The sequence below is a fragment of the Gekko japonicus genome, unplaced genomic scaffold, assembly GCF_001447785.1.
Source record: "Gekko japonicus isolate JY-2015 unplaced genomic scaffold, Gekko_japonicus_V1.1 scaffold243, whole genome shotgun sequence".
Classification (NCBI taxonomy): domain Eukaryota; kingdom Metazoa; phylum Chordata; class Lepidosauria; order Squamata; family Gekkonidae; genus Gekko; species Gekko japonicus.
The window spans coordinates 1,139,212-1,158,199 of record NW_015168053.1 but is presented as its reverse complement, the minus strand read 5'-3'; the positions used below and the strand labels follow the sequence as shown (position 1 = coordinate 1,158,199).

The 18,988-nt window shown below is 47.0% G+C and overlaps 1 protein-coding gene across 1 annotated transcript in view; it reads left to right on the top strand.

Annotated features, from left to right (window-relative positions):
* Nucleotides 1-10,838: 10,838 nt before the first annotated feature.
* The window catches only part of CACNG8 (calcium channel, voltage-dependent, gamma subunit 8), a 34,149-nt gene continuing 25,999 nt past the window's right edge, over nucleotides 10,839-18,988 (top strand). The window contains exon 1 of the mRNA XM_015414393.1: nucleotides 10,839-10,924. Coding sequence (XP_015269879.1) covers nucleotides 10,839-10,924 — 86 coding nt within the window. The remainder of the gene's footprint in view (nucleotides 10,925-18,988) is intronic.

The following is an 18,988-nucleotide window of genomic DNA, read 5'->3' as shown; positions in this document are numbered from 1 at the left end:
TTTTAAATTTTACCCCAGCTCCATCTTCCTATTGCTTTAGTTTATTATGAGCCACCCTTCCCTAAGGACTCGGTTCTCTGTTTCCAACTTCTTTACTCGGCATCTTTCTTTTATTCTTTCTCATTTTTAATTTATCTTATTTGTAAGCTTCTTTCTGTTTGTTCTGCCCCTTTTTAGTTTATCTCTCCCCCCCCCCCCAATTTCTTTCCTCCCTTTTCTCAACTGCTCTTCTGCAACTCCAACTCCTACACTTGGATACTCTGCACTTTACCCAAGGAACAGAGGACCAAAAAGAAGTGAATTTTTTTAGGAGGAGAAAGACACTCAGAGGACACAAAAGTGGTGGTGGGAGAGGCTGATGGAATGAAAGAACTAGAAAACTGGACTGGAGGAATATGAGAGAGGGGAAGGTAGGGGAATAAAAAGAAGACAAGATTTTTGCATGTGGTGGAGAAATTATAGGGTAAGATGGTGAAAGAAAGGAAACATTCCTTTGGGTGGGATATTGATATTGGGAGGGGAGGGGCTTTATTCTTTGCTGTGTTTCTGGCTGTTCAGGGGTGGCCATTCCCAGGGTCAGGTCAAACTATTTTGCTGACCTGGATGAAAATTTAAAAAATTGTGCCTCCTCCACATCTTGTTCTGTGCACAGCAGAAGGACAATTGCATTCCCTTCTGTCTTCCTGTATTGCAGGCTCTTTTCTGTTCCATCCAAGCAAATTGAGTTAAAGGGATGGGATTATTTGCTCCATCCCCTTGTATGGAATAAGGAAAAATGGGGACTCTGCTGCTCAGGCAAGAGCCTGCACTGTTTCTTGGACTGGGGTAGCCATGTCTGTTTCCTAAGGTTTTGGGAAAGTGAACTGGAAGGGATGGCATGGAGGAACAGAATTTTCAGCCAGCATTGCCCTGTGCCCCCAAAGTTAGGATGCCAAAGCTACAAACTTCCCTTCTTTCCCAAATTTTAAGCTTCCTCGCAACCAATGGGTTAGAATCCCCTTGAATTCTGAAAGCTTTCCAGAGATTCCAGAAGGTTACTATGTAGAGAGTGTGATCACATCGTGCGGACCATCGGATGGAGATACAGTAGAAAATGGGGGAGAGAACGGGAAGGAGAAGGCAGGCAAGGACCTCTGAAGGAGAAGGAACGGATGCGTGCACTCTCTCTCCTGCTGCCACAGCTATGAAAGGGATGGGAAGAAAGATACCGCTGATTCAGCTTTTGACAAAAAAGTTCCGATTCCCTTTTTCCGCATGTCGTCTTCTCCTCCTCTTGCTGACTCAGCTCCAGCTGCAGTCAAGTTCACCTTCATGCACTGCTTCAGAGATCAGAATCCAGCCCTGCCCCTATTTTGTGTGGGTGTTTCCCTGTCATCTACCGCTTCAAGCATCACCATTTACCATTTTCCTCCCAGCCACGTTGAAAATAAGCAAAGGTTGACAAGTGTTGGCCTGTTGCAAGTGAGTGCCCCTTATTATTTTTTTTCAAAGCAGCCCTTTCAGAGCTCCGTATCCCCACCAAAGGAGAAAGAAGGGCAAAAGGAGGCATCAGGCCGTCTCAGAGCCAGAAGGCCCTTCCCACCTCCAGGGAAGGCTGCAGGTCCCATCCACTCTGCATACAGCACCGTATATAATCCTGAGAATCTCCCCCGCCCTCCGCAAGGGACAAGTTTCTAGTCCTCTTGACTTCACAGACCTAAGAAAAGGATTTAACGGTACAAAACCCTCACTTGGGAGGCACAGGAGCATGACACAGGGATGGGGAGCTGCTCTAATCCCACATCTGTCAGTCGAGCCCTAGTTGCTTAGCATGATTCACAGCCCACATGGTTGCATTCAAACTTGGAAGATGCCAATCAAGTTGCACTGGGACCTGTACTTTACTTGTTGAGGAAAACCTGGATGTGAGTCACTCACAGGTACTGCATGGCAGCTTTCAAAGAGAGCAGGCGGCATGCCATCATGGTCTCTTGAAGCTCACAGGCTGTTTTTTTTTTTAATGACCCAAAGAAATCAGGAATTAACATTTGTGGCCCAATCTTTCATAAAATCAGCAGGCGGAGCAAGTGGTAGGTTTTTGTACTCAAAGGCTTAACAAGTTGAGAAAGTGCTATAGTGGAATACAAAGAATGTCCTGACAACTGGCGTGCTAAGGGTACATAAGTGAGGGGATAGCTGGTTTGGCCTGGAAATGTGGCCAGGATGAGGCAAGCAGCATGTAATAAGCGGCAACAAGGGGAGAAGTTTGGTAGCATTATAGTAATGGGTTGGGGGTCTGTTGCCTTTTTTGCATTTGCCAGTGCATCAGCAGCAATGGAAACAGAAGGGCCACATTTTCGGGGCTGTCCCCCCCCCCATTGGAAATTTTGACCCAGGACTGGGGGGACACTAAATGGGGCCAAATTAATAAGAGTTCCTGTGGAAGCTGCAAACAAGCGAGCTTTTGCGAAAGGCTGCTGTAGCTGTGCTTTAGCACCAGAGTTATGTGAAAGTGGTAATGTTGAGAAAGCCTCCATAGGCTACTTTTGACACATCATTTTGCTACGTACAGACTGTGGTCAGCTGCTAGCCCTATTTGCAAAAGTTAGGGCAAGGAATAAACGGAAATGCAAATCGGGCCTGATTTCCCCCCCACACACAGAGTCTCCAAAACTGTACAGTCCACAAGGAAAGGTTATAAATATGTATATTTAAATAGCAGTGGGCTTGGACATGCTGGGTTGAAAAGAATCCTAATTTCATGTGCCTCCTCCAGGCAGGTATTGATAAAAAAAAATTCCATTCAAAATGTTCTAGGGGGTTTTTTTATGAGAGGAACTTTTCTACTCAATAGAACTCAAGCCAGTGCACAAAAAGCAGATGAATGCTTGAGCATATAAAAAGGAATCATTAGACTCTTCCTAGGCCATTTGAATGTAGGATCATGTCTTGCTAAGAAAAAAAACAACAGGGTGGCTTTTTAAAGCTGTTTATGAATTAATGTAAGATTAAAGACTACAGATGGCGAAGGTGTTCTTGAACTTGAAAGCAAATGCTTGGATTCTGAAGAAGAAACCCAGTGTCATCGTCCCCCCCACACACGTGTTTTCTCCAGGATCACCTTTTGCATGGATAGTCTCCTGTGCTGTTAAGTGTTGCAAGAAGGCCAGAAAAAAAGAAGAAGCAACAATTAACCCTGTTTCCTGGCATGGAGATGCTTGGATTCCTGAGTGCCTTTCACCTCTTAAAGATACAGGAGCCTGTCCAACGCAAATGGTGGCAAGACCTCATTTTCTCAGGTGTCTCTTGCATTGCCTGCAGAATTCATACATACTCCTGAGACAATCGCTTAGATGAAGCCATTACCTCCTTGACCCAGTATCACCTTTGCATGATTCAGGTACAGATAAAAGTACCACTTCATACATTGCTTGGCTTTGGGGTATAAACTGTATCTGTGATGCTGGATCCATATAATGTGGCTCATTCACACCAAGAAGGGATCACTTGACTCCATGGTCATCAAAGGATGAACTTGCATGTGCAGAGCTGTGAAAGGACTCACCCTCTTTTCCTCTTCATCTGTTCATGAGCATAGATGCTCCTCTTTGCATGTACTGAGGTGTCTCAGGGCAGTGAGAAACACACACAAAGACAGCAAATTCCCTTTTATAGTGAAGTTGGCAGGACTATTCCAAGGAGGAGCCTTTAAGACTGTACAGGATGGATAAATATGTTTCGTGTAAGATGCAATTGGCAAGAATTTTTCTCCCATGCATCTCTTGAAGGTAATGGGTGGTTTCTCCTGAGTGTAGCTCTGTACCACTGTCCAGTGCACAGTTTTGCTAGAAACCAGAAAGAGCTGGAAGCAGCAGGGGGAAAATATAGTTTGGTTTTTATTATACATCGACCATCTTTTGTTTTTGGTTGGGCTCTTGTGCTTTTCCCCCAAGCCAATATCCAACAGGTAAAGTTTTCACTATCACTACATTGTCATGCCAAGAGAAGCTGTACCTGCTCAACTTCCATCCCATAATAATGGCTCAGGAGCCCTGCAAGAAAAAAAAGCTGGTACCTCTCTATTGTGTATGTACATGGAGCTTCATGCATTTTCGTTCTGAAAGCATTTCTTTTTTTAAAAGAACCTCCCTCCCTTCATGCACGGACACAAAACACCCTTTGGGGTGAAAGTCTTCTAAGGGCTAAAAGCCATCGTGTACCATTTACACACACTAAAGAACCTGGGATTAGGGACATCCCATTTGCATTACATTTACAGGGAGTGTTTGGGCTACATCGTTCCCAATGGCAAAATATTCCTTTTTATAGCAATGCAAATGTTAAAAAATGATCCCTCAACCACACCGAGAGAGGAGGAGTTTGGGAATAGGCTGATGGTGCTACGGGAGTTGCATTTGCGCGTGCGCGCAAGTACACACATGCACACACTTGGTAGCAGCTGAGAATTTGATTCTCAACAAGCAGTTTCGAAGTTAAAACAGAGAATGTTAACTTTAAAAAGGAAGGTGGGCGGGGGGGGGAGAAGAGCCTGCCACCGTGAGAAAGGCAGAACCTGTAATGGGGAGGCAAAGCTGAAGCGCCAGCTTTGGGGAGGGGGCACCGGTGAATCTATTTTCTTAGTCTGCATCCTAGAATTTCGGGGAGAATGGGGTTCAGGGGACAAGGGGAATCTAAGGGGAGGGGGTGGGGGTTAATTAACCGACAAAGGAACCTGGGTGGTTTTTTTAAATTAATTACAAGAAAATGGTTATTAAGATTATGAATTATTATGATGATTAATAAAAAGTCCCAACCCCAGCTCCCTTCCTTGCCATGGAGGAGGGATAAGCTGAAAAAAAAATCTATTATTTACTCTGTACTATAATGTAAATAAGACTTCAATAAACTTTATTTCAAACAAAGAATGTCACCTTGTCATAACCACGGGATCCTCTATGAGAGGACTCAAGTGTTAGAAGGACAGCCAGGATTTGTGTGTATGGAGACATGGTCTAAATTCTGTATTGATGGGTTCCAGAATATAAACTGGTGTAGACTCTACCCTCTGGCCTACAAGGGTACACCATGGTTTATCAGGTTGGTTGGGAAACTCACCCTGCCTATGGTGCAGTGGTTAAGAGCAGCAGACTCTAATCTGAAGAACCGAATTTGATTCCCCTCTCCTCCTCCACCTGAAGCCAGCTGGGTGACCTTGGGCCAGTCACAGTTCTCTCATAACTCTCTCAGCCCCACCTACCTCACCAGGTGCCTGTTGTGGGGAGAGGAAGGGAAGGTGATTGATTGTAAGCCGCTTTGAAACTCATTAGGGTAGAGAAAAGCAAGGTATAAAAACCTACTCCTCTTCTGTGTTCTGATGTACTTGTCTTTACTACTGCCTCCTGTGTTCCAGGGCCCAGGAATTACATTAAGAACTGTGACAGAGTCCTGGTTGTCTGAAAAGAGAAAGATCCTGGAGGAGGCAGGGAGATGAGGTGACCAAGGGTGATTCCGCACTTGACCTTAAATCCTGGTTTAACCCTGCCCCTGAACTTACATTCTAGACTACACTGGAGTTCACCCCTGTAATTATCTCAGGATACTTTTTGTTTCCACATTACACTGAGGTCAGCCCGGTTTTGCCCCACACTTGTCCCTGGATAAACGGATGCTGTTATAACCAGGGATAAACACAAGGTATTGTGTTGCAAGTTGAACTCTGATAAAACCAGGGATGAGATCCAAGTGCGGAAAGGACCCAAGTTTCTAGGGTTGCTAGAGAGAGGCATGGGAGTGGGTACTAGAAGCTTACATGAAGAGGAGAGTGGGAATCTGACAGGACCAGAGGGAGCATGTGGGACTTAGGGTTGCCAACAACAGGTTGGGAAATTCCTGGAGATTTGGGGGTAAAGCCTAGGGAGGGCAGGCTCCCGGGAGGGAACTCAAGTGACACATAATGCCATAGAATCCACCCTCCAAAGCAGCCATTTTCCCCAGGGGAACTGATCTCTGTAGCCTGGAAATCAGTGGTCATTCTGGGAGATCTCCAGGCTCCTGCTGGAAGCTGGCAAGCCAATGTGGGAGGAAGGATGGGAACTAGGACTGCTGGGTAATTCAGGAGAGGGGAGGAGGAGGAGGAGGAGGAGGGGAGACGGGACTCTAGTTCTTTCCCCTTTCCTTGGGCATGGGCATCTCTGTAAATCGATTTCTTCAGCACCTGTCAGAAACCAATTAGGGGAGCAGAAATGGAGAGCCAACCAATGAGCTACCAGTTCTGAAAAAAAGAAAGGGTGGGCCTAGTGACAATCGCAGCACCCTGGCAAAATTCAGAAGGGGTTAATGGTCACCATGGCAATGAGCTGGAATGTGGTACCTTGGATGCACACGTGGCAGCTGAGGAACTGGCAGAAACTGTGCCGCATAGAGGAGCTGGGAGGGAATGTGTGTGTGGGGGGGGAGGTGGCATCAGGGAGGATGCAAGGATTGTGGGCAAAGAAAGAGAAATGCTTTTGAGGGGGGGGAAGTAAGAAGAGAACAAGATGGATGGGTAGAAAGAACAGGGAGGAAAAGAGAAGTGCAGTGGCAGACGGATGCGGCTGGGGGAGGCGAAAGTAGCTGGGGGGGCAAGGATGAAAAGAGAACGGAAAAAGCCACTGGGTAGGTAGCAATGACTGCGCAGTCAAAATTAATGGGCGACAAGGGTAAAATGGAGCCAGAGGGGAAAAGGAGAAAGCACCGAGAGAAGGGAGGGAACAGGAAAATGCGGCAGGGAGAATGGGAGGGAAGGGGGGGGCGAAGTCTGAGAGAAGACAGAGGGAGGGGGGGAGGGTGGCATTTCGGGTCTGAAGGAGAAGAGACTGTGGCAGGAAGCACAGAAAAGCTGCAGAGATGCGAGGAAGGAGACCCTTTCCGGGGACTGAAGCAGAGGTTTGGCTGGACAGGGACAGGGCTGGTGAGCAGGTCTGGATGGGGGGAGGAGGGAGGCAGCACCACAGGCCACATTCCCTGGGAAGAGGGGGGGGGAGTGCGGGAGAACGGATCTGGGGAAAGAGATTAGGGCGAGAGGATGTGGGGGAGGAAATTGGGGGAAACGAAGGAAGGAAGAGGCGGAGAAGGCTAAATTGTCTGTCTGAAATGCAGCAGTGTGTGTGTGTGGGGGGGGTGAGGGCTGAGTGGGTGCTGGGCACAGGCAGAGAGACGGGAGAAGCCGAGGAGCGAGCAGGCTGGCAGGAGGGGGAAAGATCAGCACGCGAACCATTGTCCGCCACCTGCAAGCCGGTTGCCTGAACCACCTTGACGTGTGCCAGTGTACATGGCTTTTTCAACACTCAGGGCCAAACCAGCCCTGACTACAGCACCATTTTAAACTCGTTTTAAAATGCCTCACAGGCCTGATCCTGATTGGGCTGACAGTGTGGCACTCTTGCCCCCACCCTTGCACCGTTTCAAGTGCCAAAACAGCCACAGGTATCGGCTATCACACACGAAGCCCTTCATTGCCTTGGGCCCTCCCTTCTGCAAGGCCGCCTCTCTACCTACTCCCTGCCACAACTACATCACTTACCTGAGCAGGGCCTTCTGCAGGTGGCCCCCTGCAAATGGGCAAGTTCCACAACTCCTCAGACACGCACTTTCTCTGCAGTGGCCCGATCCTGTGGAATGGCCTGCCTGAGGGGGTCAGGAAAGTTCCCATGCTCCTGACATTTCACAAAGCAGGCAAAACAGAATTGTTCAGGAGGGCATTTTTACACAGGACATCGGGTTGCATCACAACAGATTGGTGCAGGAAAACACATTGTGTTTCTTCTTCTTTTTCTCATTTTTATGCCACCTTTTCACCAGATCCAGGTCCACAAGGCAGTATAACTTATGTAATACCATGGTCTTGTGTGCCATGTCCTTATATAATACCATATTCCACATACTTGTGCTTTGTTCCAATGAAAGCTTTATTTCAAATTTCTGCAATCGTAGTCCTATTGCATTGCTCATCAGATGTATCATCCTATTGTTTGCACTGTTTGTGTAATCCACCTTGAGTCTCGGTGAGAAAGGCAGACTGTCAATAACTTAAATAAAAGAAGGGAAAATAAGAGACAGAGAGTATAGTCAGAGGCAGAGAGCCGTAGCTTTAGACCAAGTTTACATGGCATCCTTAAAGAGCTTTTCAGAAAAAGCAATGTACTTATCAGGTCTCTCAGTCAACTGATGGCCGTGCAGGAGGGTTCAACCTTCTTGTGCTTTACAATGGACATATGATGTTGTTGCCTTTGGCTGAAAGGACTAGGAACTTGAAGCTGAAATGGAAGGATATCCTGCAGTTGTGCTGCAGTGCCGCAGCTGTGAAAAAGGCAAACTCTATGTTAGGGATTATTAGGAAAGGGATTGAAAATAACATGGCCGATATTATAATGCCCCTGTATAGATCTACGGTGCGGCCTCATTTGGAGTACTGTGTACAGTTCTGGTCACAGCATCTCCAAAAGGACATCACAAAAGCTGGGGAAAGTTCAGAGAGGGCCACCAGGATGATTAAGTGCTTGGAGCACCTTTCTTATGAGGAAAGGCTGGAGAGTCTGTGAATTTTAGTTCAGAAAAGAGACGACTGGTGGGGGGGAGACACATGATAGAATCATGCATGGGACAGAGAGAGTGGACAGAGAGAACTGTTTCTCTTTCTCCCAAAATATTAGGGCATTCAGTGAAGTTGATGGGCAGTAGAATCAGGATGCACAAAAAGAAATACTTCTTTACACAGTGTTTGAAATGTGGAATTCGCTGTCAGAGAATGTAGTGATGATGGCCACAGGAATAAACAGCTTTAAAGGGGGGTGGGTAGATAGATTCATGGAGGATAGGTCTATCAGAGGCTACTAGGGGAACCTCCACATTCAGAGGCACTGATCCTGAAATCCCAGAGCCTGGAGGCAACATCAGGAGAAGGTCTCAGCCTTTATGCCCTGTGGTTGGCCCTCCAGAGGAACTGGCTGGCCAGAGTGTGAGACAGGATGCTGGACTAGATGGAAAATTAGTCTGATCAGGCAGGGCTCTTCTTGTGTTCTTATGAAGGCCTCGGCCTCTGTGCCCTGTTGTTGGCAGTCCAGAGGAACTGGTTGGCCACTGTATGAGACAGGGTGTTGGACTAGATAGATCATTAGTCTGATCCAGCAGGACTCTTCTTCTTATGAGACTGAAGAGAAGGAGGAGGGAAAACAGAATGTGACAAACAGAATGTGAAGAGTGCCGATCCAGTTCTTCAACTGCAGATGGAAGACCACAGAGCTTCCCTGTTCTGAAGTTTCAGCATGTACAGATTTTGGTAGCCCCTTGTTCTTATTTATTTAAAATATTTTTAAGCCTGCATCTCTCCTGACAGGTCTTGTGGGGGGGACTCCAGAAGCCTCATGATATTTAGGGTTCACAGGTTTTATATGTGTGTAAGGACATGCTGTCAAACTGCACCTGCCTTACGATGACCAGAGTAATTAACATGTGGAATTCACTGCCGCAGGAAGTGGTGGCGGCTACAGGGACAGACCACCTCAAGAAGGGATTGGATAAACATATGGAGCAGAAGTCCATCAGTGGTTATTAGCCACAAGGTGTAGATGGAATACACAGTCTGGGGCAGTGATGCTCTGTATTCTGGGTGCTGGGGGGGGCAACAGTGGGAGGGCTTCTGGAGTTCTCGCCCTGCTGGTGGACCTCCTGATGGCACCTGTGTTTTTGCCACTGTGTGACACAGAGTGTTGGACTGGATGGGCCACTGGGGTGATCTAGCATAGCTTCTCTTATGTTCTTACAATGCCCTAGTAAGGGGCTTTCAAGGCAAGTGAAAAGCAGAGGTGGTTTGCCATGACCTTCCCCTGTAAGAAGAGATTGGATTCCTTGGCGGTCCCCTTTCCAACCCTGCTTAGCTTCTGAGAGGAGGAGGAGGAGATTGGATTTATACCCTGCCCTTCACTACCTGAAGGACTCTCAGAGTGGCTTACAATCTCCTTTCCCTTCCCCTCCCCACAACAGACACCCCGTGAGGTAGGTGGGACTGAAAGAGCTCTCCCGAGAACTGCCCTTGAGAGAACAGCTCTGAAAGAACTTGTGACTGATCCAAGGTCAAACCAGCAACTGCCCGTGGAGGAGTGGGAAATCAAACCCGGTTCTCCCAGATTAGAGTCCGCGCTCTTAACCACTACACCATGCCACTTTCTCTGCCTCATAGATTTTAAAGGGCTTTTCTACTGTCCCTATAAGAAGGAGGAAAGCATTACAGACCAGGTAATTTTGTTGTTGTCGTCATAAGTTAAGCTTCATCAGAAACACTGTCCTGAGTCAATGCAAACATCACCAGAAGGACAGATCAAAGTTGAGGTATTCAGTGTTTTGACAGAACGTTATTGACATGCTCTCTCCATTGTCATTCATTACTCTCTACACTGTGGTCCACTCGTGCCCCTCTGACACAGGGAAAGATGTTGGTCCAAGGCAGGTGAGCACTGAAGTCAAGCCAGGTTTCCGGACTCCAGTTAAACCCCTTGTGAGAGCGGGAGGAGGGGAGAAGGGGGGGGCGCTCTCCACCACGACAGTATCAGAATCCCCTCCAGGCCCAGACTGCTGGGGGAGAAGTGGCGGAGTTCTTCGTCCTGGCATCTGCTGAGCAGAGATACAGCATTCTGTGTTGGCATGGCAACCGGAGCAGGCGGGAGGGAAGGGGAGGCGGCAGCCAAGAGAGGCTTGCTCCCCGGCTGTGTCTGGAGCCCACACGCAGCAGCATATGCCGAAAGAACAGGGGCAATCCACAGCGTGCCGCAATCCACGGCTCACACCGGTGCACCCCTCTCAATAGGGCAGTGCTCCGTCGATGCATGGAGGTCCCCGGTGCTACGCAGTGCGGCAACAGCACTGTGTACAACTTCAACAAGCAACAACAACAGCAAGAAGCAGCAACACGGTAGGCCGTGACAATGCAGTTTGTATGGCTGCACCACACGTCGCTCGGTGCATATCGCTATGAGCGGTGAGGGGTAAATACAAGGGACAAGACTCTACAGTATGGAACACTGCTTAATAAAAGCATTAAAAGTGTGACACGCACAACGGTTTCCAATTTGCCGACGATCAGCAATGCTAAGAGCAACAAAACACGCACAATGTGACACACAGCACACCTCTAATACACTGGTCTGCGGTAAGCCCCACTGCACCATATAATACAGCAATGGTTGTAAGAGACTATACAACCATATGCCCTTCTCGGTATATAAGTGTGCACAATGGTACACAGTGCAGAATACAAAATGGATTGTATAGAATGGTTCAGAAGAAGAGGAAGAGGAAGGTGGTGGAGGAGGAGGAGGAGGAGATTGGATTTATACCCTGCCCGAAGGAGTCTCAGAGCAGCTGACAATCCCTTTCCCATCCCCTCCCCACAACAGACACCCTGTGAGGTAGGTGGGGCAGAGAGAGCTCTCTTGAGAACTGCCCTGGAGAGAACAGCTCTGAAATGACTTGTGAGTGACCCAAGGTCACACCAGCAGCTGCATGTGGAGGAGTGGGGAATCAAACCCGGTTCTCCTAACTACTACACCAAACTGGCTCTCGGCAGACAATACGCATCAAGAAAGCAACGCAAGTACTCTGATGACCAGCATCAAGACCATACACAAAACGTCAAGAGTGGGGATATGGTGATAGCTGCAGGGTAGCTCCTTGATAGCTCCCATGGAGCAACATGTGACAAAGTATACATGCTGTTGTCTGGGACACACAGAGAGATCAGGCAGGGTTAATGGCTCCCTGCCCCAGATTCTGCTGCCAGGTGTCCCTCCAGTATGTGGGCCCTCACTCATTCTCAAGAGGGGTGGACATTCGCGATCTCATCAGATCTCGGAAGCTAAACAGGGCCGACCCTGACAAGTGTTTGGATGGGAGACCTCCAGAGAATGCCAGGGCCAGGAGGCCAGAGGCAGGCTATAAAGCCACTTCCCTGAGTGTCCTCCGTGCCCCAGTAGGCGTTGCCAGGGGTTGCCATGACTTCCACACACACACAAATGCAACCCACCCCCCAAAAGAGTGGTGGACATTCAGTTAGCATACAATGACCATGAAGTATAGACCGGAATAACATCTAACTTCTGGCGGAACACTGAGATGGGTGACTAAAATTACGCATGTAGGATACAGATGATAATGTGTAGTGTGGTTCACACAGTCATGTTATCCTGCCTCCCTGGGTTGCCAACTCCAAGATGGGGAATTCCTGGAGATTTGGGGGTGGAGCCTGGAAAAGGCCGGGGCTTGGGGAGAAGAGAGACCTCAGCAGGGCCTAATGCTATAAAGTCCACCCTCCAAAGCAGCCATTTTCTCCATGGGAACTGATCTCTGTGGTCTGGGGATCAGTTCTAATTCCAGAAGATTGCTAGGTCCCACCTGGAAGTTGGCAACTAGCACTGCAGGTGCTGGATTAGGAATACCCAGAGATTTTGAGGGTAGAGCCTGGGGAGGGTGGGGTTTGGGCAGAGGAAGGACCTCAGCGGGATATTATTGCCATACAGTCCACCTTCGAACGCAGCCATTTTCTCCAGAGGAACAGATCTCTGTCACCCAGAGGCCGGTTCTAATTCTGGAAGGTCTCCAGCCACCGCCTGGAGGTTGGCAACCCTATTTGACACTTGCACATACGGTTCCTCAAAGCTGGCTGCACATTTCTACGGGCTTAGGATATCCATAAGTCTCTCCATCACAGCTCTCTTCCCAACACATGGTCACCTCTCCCCGCCATTTTGGCTCCTTCCTCTCCTACCACCCCCCCTTGCAGCTCCGCTGGAGGGGAACACCATCTCTCACTGGGTCCGGAAGGCAGTCAGGAGTTTCGTTCCTGGAGTGCTTCTTTATCCAGAATGCTCTGGAAGCCTCAACAGGGCAGTCTCCAATTTCCAGGTAGGAGAGGTGTTTGGAAGCAGAACCAAAGTACGCCATTCTCCTCTCCTCTGCTTCCTCCAGGAAAGGGGCCTCTAGCTGCAGGAGGACCTAACAGGCATTAGCCGCCCACCCCGTACCTAACCATGCTGCTAATTCCTGACATCAGTCCTTCAGAGTTGGGACTTCCTTGTGCTTGAAGTAAACTTTTCTCCTGGATTGTACAGACTGATTTGTGGGGAGGGGGATTTGACCAGACCTGGGGATGTAACCAGGATAGTTTTCAGAAGTTGTTGTTTATGGAATACGGCCTGTTTTGTGGACTTAACTGAACTCAGTGGTCCCGGATATAAAAGAGATTTCAACTTGCACCAAAGGATGCTGGCCAAGAAACGAACAGCGGCATTCCCCCAATGAGACTATGAAAGCCAACAGTAGATTTTGGAATTTTCTGGAATCCAACAGTGATCTAAGTCCAAGCACTGTTTCTTTAAACTCCTAACTCCTACAGATTTAGATAGTGGTTCTGCACAAAGTAAATCTTCCCCATTTTGCAAAGTGAAGCAGGGCCTTCCTGGCAATGGCCCCGTCATATGACTGTCTCTTCAAATCTAAACAGACCCATCAACTGTTGGTGCCTTTAGAAGGAAAGACAAAATATTCCTTTTCAAGTAAACTTTTAAGGGACGTGCATACTACAGCAGGGTTTGTTTTACTGAATATAATGGCTTTATCTCTAATTTCCCCCCCTGACATTTTTAGTTTAGTATGGCAGGTCCTTAAAGAGATGGGAGTACCAGACCACCTCACATGTCTCTTGAGAAACCTGTATAAGGGTCAAGAAGTGACAGTTAGAACCGGATATGGAACAACTGATTGGTTTAGCATAGGAAAAGGAGTACGACAAGGATGTATATTGTCACCTTGCTTATTTAATATATATGCAGAGTACATCATGCAAAATGCTGGCCTGGATGAATCACAAGCGGGAATTAAGATTGCTGGGGAAAAGATCAACAACCTCAGATATGCAGACGATACCACTCTAATGGCAGAAAGTGAAGAGGACCTAAAGAGCCTCTTGCTCAGAGTAAAAGAGGAGAGCGCAAAAGTGGGCTTGAAGCTCAACATCAAAAAAACTAAGATCATGGCATCCGGCCCCATCACTCCTTGGCAAATAGAAGGGGAAGTCCCAACAAAAGTCTGCATGGTCACAGCAATGGTATTCCCAGTAGTCATGTATGGCTGCGAGAGTTGGACTATAAGGAAGGGCGAGCGCTGAAGAATAGATTCTTTTGAACTATGGTGCTGGGGAAGACTCTTGAGAGTCCCTTGGACTGCAAGAAGATCAAATCAGTCAATCCAAAAAGAAATCAACCCTGACTGTTCCCTGGAAGGCCAGATAATTAAACTGAAGCTCAAATACTTTGGCCACCAAATGAGAAGGGAGCACTCACTGGAGAAGACCCTGATGCTGGGAAAGATTGAAGGTCAAAGAAGACGGGGACGGCAAAGGATGAGATGGTTAGACAGTGTCATAGATGCAACGAACATGAAATTGAGCAAACTTCAGAGGACGGCGGAAGACCGGAAGGCCTGGCGTGATCTGGTCCATGAGGTTGCGAAGAGTCGGACTCGACTGTGCGACTGAACAACAACAAATGGTATGCTCTTACCTGAGAACATGTGTAGATAAAGGTGGACTAGAGAGTTTTGGAATGAACCAAAAGGAAGACAGACTTTGAGCTGGGAAAATCCAGATAAATAGATCACACCAAGAGCCGCTAGTTGTTTGTGGCCCTCTTCTCACAATGCTTACTAAGGCTGTGGGGAGGAAGGCTGCTTATTTTGTTATTACGCATTCATTCACTTAATTTATATTCTACCTTTCTTGCTAAGCCTCAAGGCAGATTACAATTTTGGGGCTTGTTGGTGGAGGTTAAGCTTATACAAAGACATGAAGTCATAATTTCAGCTGAGCCCTATTTTTTTCCTCAGGAGATCAATTAATATGTACATGTGCAATTAATATGATACACGTAAGCAATACTAAAAGGCTGGGTTCAGACACAAGAGACCCAGGTTCAAATCTGCATCGACCACGAAGAACACCGCATGTTCTTGACCAACTCAGTCTTTCTCAACCTGCCCTGTCACTCATGCCTGTAAGAAAATACAAGAATTGCCCACTTAAAGATATCATAGAGATGGTAAGTAATGAGATGCTCACGTGCTATAGGAACATGGCCTAGGTGCATGGGACAACAACACAGTGGTGAGCAATACACAAAAGGGCTAATATGGCCATTCAGCAGAGCACTTATACCCATCCACTGAAGATGCACAATGCTATAGAAGCAGGACACACAGTATGACAATGGTGGAAATTCACAAGCAACCCTGACCCCATCCAGTGTGCTTCCAACGGTAACACGTGCAGGGCGCAACACACGGTGATACAGATCCAGTCTGTCATACACAGTCCAGCATGCACCATGACATGGTACATCTGTGGATCCAGTGACAAGTAATGCATAGTTGTGTAAGAGTGCTTACAATGTCATATCATGCAAATGAACACATGTGTACAAAAAAACACAATACAATCTTACACATGCCTTGCACCGGGACCCACAAAATTCACACACACACACATACACAAAAACTATCCATAAACATATACTGTCATGTCATTTTAAAATTACAACTCCAGATTTTACTGTGTGAGTGTGCATTTGCGCACGGGTGTGTCACGGCAAAAGAAGAAGAATGACAGACATGCACACACAATGCACAGCAATGCAACCAAACAACCCCAGTGACATGTTCAGATGAACCACTGAGTGACAATCCCCCCCCCCAACAATCCCATGGCTTTCTCACACAGCATGCAGGTACACACCCGATGCAGCTTATACTTCCACACAACGCACAACAGCTCCTTCTGGTGTGGTGTCCCAGTGCAGAAACACACACACACTCACGATGCCTAACAACGCTCTGGCATCACACAGCCCCCCCACCCCACCCCTCCTCCCTTTCATACACATATCCCAACCCCATATGCCTCTCCGTTCCTTTAACCAGCCTCTTTCGTTTGCTGCTTCTTTTTTTCCTTCGTCCAATGGTTTCTCCCAATGACATAATAACAGCATGCTAGCATCTCTCTCCTATACAGCAAAATACCCCTGGATATAAAACGCCATTTCGCAGAATCTTCTCTGGCTGGTGCCACCAACAACCCACTGCTGGGTGGGGGGACAAAGAGAGAAGCCGTCTCTCACCTCCCCCGGAGAGTGACACCTTTGGAAAACAGACCTTTATTCGCAAGGTAAGCCTGCTACGTCTCAATATTCTTCCCTCCGTTCTGCAAAAGATGTATGTGTAAGGAATCAGTAGTGGCAGGTGGGGGGGGGGGATCTGCCTGTGATTTACAAGAGAAGGGTTTATATCCAAATCAGAATTCTCTCTCGTATGCCAAAGGATAAATCCACAACTCTCAGTTGCTAGAATGAATTTCTAGCCGCCTCTCCCTTCTTTGCTTCAGGTGATACCCACCTCCAGACTGCCTTTGCCGGGCATGTATGCAACAGATTTAGTGGAATAAATGTCCCTTGGCATCCCGTTTCTCTCCATTCCCACGGATTTTTCTTTGAATGGCTGTGAATGTCTCTCCTCTCATTTGTTGCTTAAACACACTCCAGCATATGCATAGGGGGGAAATAAGGCATCGAAGATCGGGTAAATGGGATGCCAGGCAGATTTCTGCACCGCTTTCCTTTTTTAATTATTATTGTGGGTCCCACAGGGCAGCTTTGAGAGACAAGGGGGAAAATGTACACACATCTGGAAAGGCAGCAGCATGGTTGGAAGTGGGGGGGGGGGAGATGAAATTTTCAACGATGCTGCGGGGATTTCGGCCTTACTGAAGAGAGCTGCCAGTGGGGAGCAGCTGTTGAATGAATGGGGAATTCAGCCTAAAAGGCAGAGAAGAAATCAAGGGAAGCAAGAGATGCCGTACCGTTCGACTGGACTGTGCATGGCGCTGCCGGTCGGGTGCCGGTCCTTCCTGTGGTTCTGCATCGAGGTTAGGATAGGAGAGCCATGCCTTGAGGAGAAAGGGGTGGGGGGAACGACTCGGGCCGCCCTTTCAAGAGTCGGACAGCCAAAATCTAGGCCTTTATCCTGCATAGAACTGGGGGCACCCAACAAGTTGTCAACGTTTTTTCCTCCGGGGTTCAGAGCCATCCCCACCTGGCTATCTGTCAAGCAGAGAGAGGTGTGTTTAGAGGAGCCACTAGAATATCAGGAAAACAGCCTGAAGAAGAAGCATCTGCAATGAGAGTGGGGTTAGAAGGCGCTTTGGGGGGAGATCCCAGGTTTCCTAGCTTCCCATTCTTTGGGAAAGGAACTACTGAGGGGGAAAAAATGTGAACCAGGGTTCCTGGGTGCTTTCAAAAAGACTTAGAGGGAGGGTCTAAGAACAAGGAGTGCTGGGAGCCGGGACCCCCAGCTTCTCTTGGGAATCAAGGGTGCTTAAAGACACAGAACAGAGAACACTTGGGCAGCCCTCCGGGGACCTCTATAATGGGATGGAGGGATTCATATATAGTAGGTAATGAGACTGCCGACCGGGATTCTTTTGGTATGCTTTAATGTCCTGTCCTGAGGGCCTTGGCTTCAGATATGGCTCCTCATACAATCTGTCCTCAGCATTTCAGAGCTTTTATGTATTTTAACTTGAGGCTGGGGGTGGCTTTTGACCAGGGCTTGTGAATCAGCTGATTGTTGCCATTGGACTAAGAAAGATAAGGGAAAGGAGCCTTGGAAACTGTACAAGACCTTTCGATGAAGAAATGCATTTGGAGGGTTACTGAGTCCAGAGTACTGCATTGTATTTATCCTGGTTCGGTGGCTTGATTCCTATTGTGGCGGCGATATGTGCATGTTTTATTCTGTGGTTGTCTTATACTGAGTTTGTGCTATATCTGTGAGAGTATATGGTGGTTGTAAGCCACCTTAAGTGTTCCCAGTAAAGCAGAGTATAAATTAAATGTTTGATTAATAATGATGGTGCTGGTGGACAAAGAAATCTCCACACAAAAAGGGAGAAAACCCCGGAGGCATTATCAGTCAGTCACCCACTTCTAGCTGATTAAGGTGAGACCAGAACAATCAAGTCTTGCTGCCCCTTTCTTACAACCATCTCATCTTGAACGCATTCTACCAACCCATCTATTAACTTATCAATTACTTTTCACCCAACTTTTTAATTTTTTATTGGGTTTTTTTATTAAAAGGGGAAGGAAATCGGGAAAGAGGCTAAGAGAAAAGGAAAGGGATTCAAGAAAAAGAATATCGCTTACAGTGATTTCCTCAAAGTCTGTTACATTGTATTAACATTTCTACTTATACAATTAGGTAATACCTCATATTAAATTTAGTCCCTTAAATCCATACATTTCTTGATATCTTCAAAATATCAGGTTATTACCTTTATATCATAAAAGCATTCTGTAACTTCTTATAACATTTTAATTTCTTATCTATAGATTCTCATAATCAAACCTGTTATATTGCTTAATCTTTTCACACAACTTTTTAAATGTCATGCATTCTTTCCTTACTTCTTCCCTAGAATCAGGACCTCCGGTGTATCACCCCAAAGTATTCATTCATCTACTGATCTATCTAGCTGCTTCAACCTACATTCCATCTTCAAATCAACCATTATCTTCCTTCCTTCCTTCCTTCCTTCCTTCCTTCCTTCCTTTTCCCTCCCCCATATTTCTCTCTGTTCATTCACCTAACTAACTACACTCAGACATCTACTATTTCATTCATCCCCAGATGCTCCATCTGTCCTTCACATTTCTTGACTGAATGGCTCAAATCCAGATGCAAACTCCTCTTTGAATTTTTTTTTCTTTCTCAAGCAAAATTCTCACTTAGCAAACAAAATGGCTGAATGAATCGCATGAGAAAGCTGAAAGAACTAAACAGAAGTGACCCAAAAGGAAATTCAGATTGGTTTGACCATATTAGTCAGGTCATGTAACTGTAAAGCAAGTGAGAAAAAGAGCCTAAAGTAGAAAAA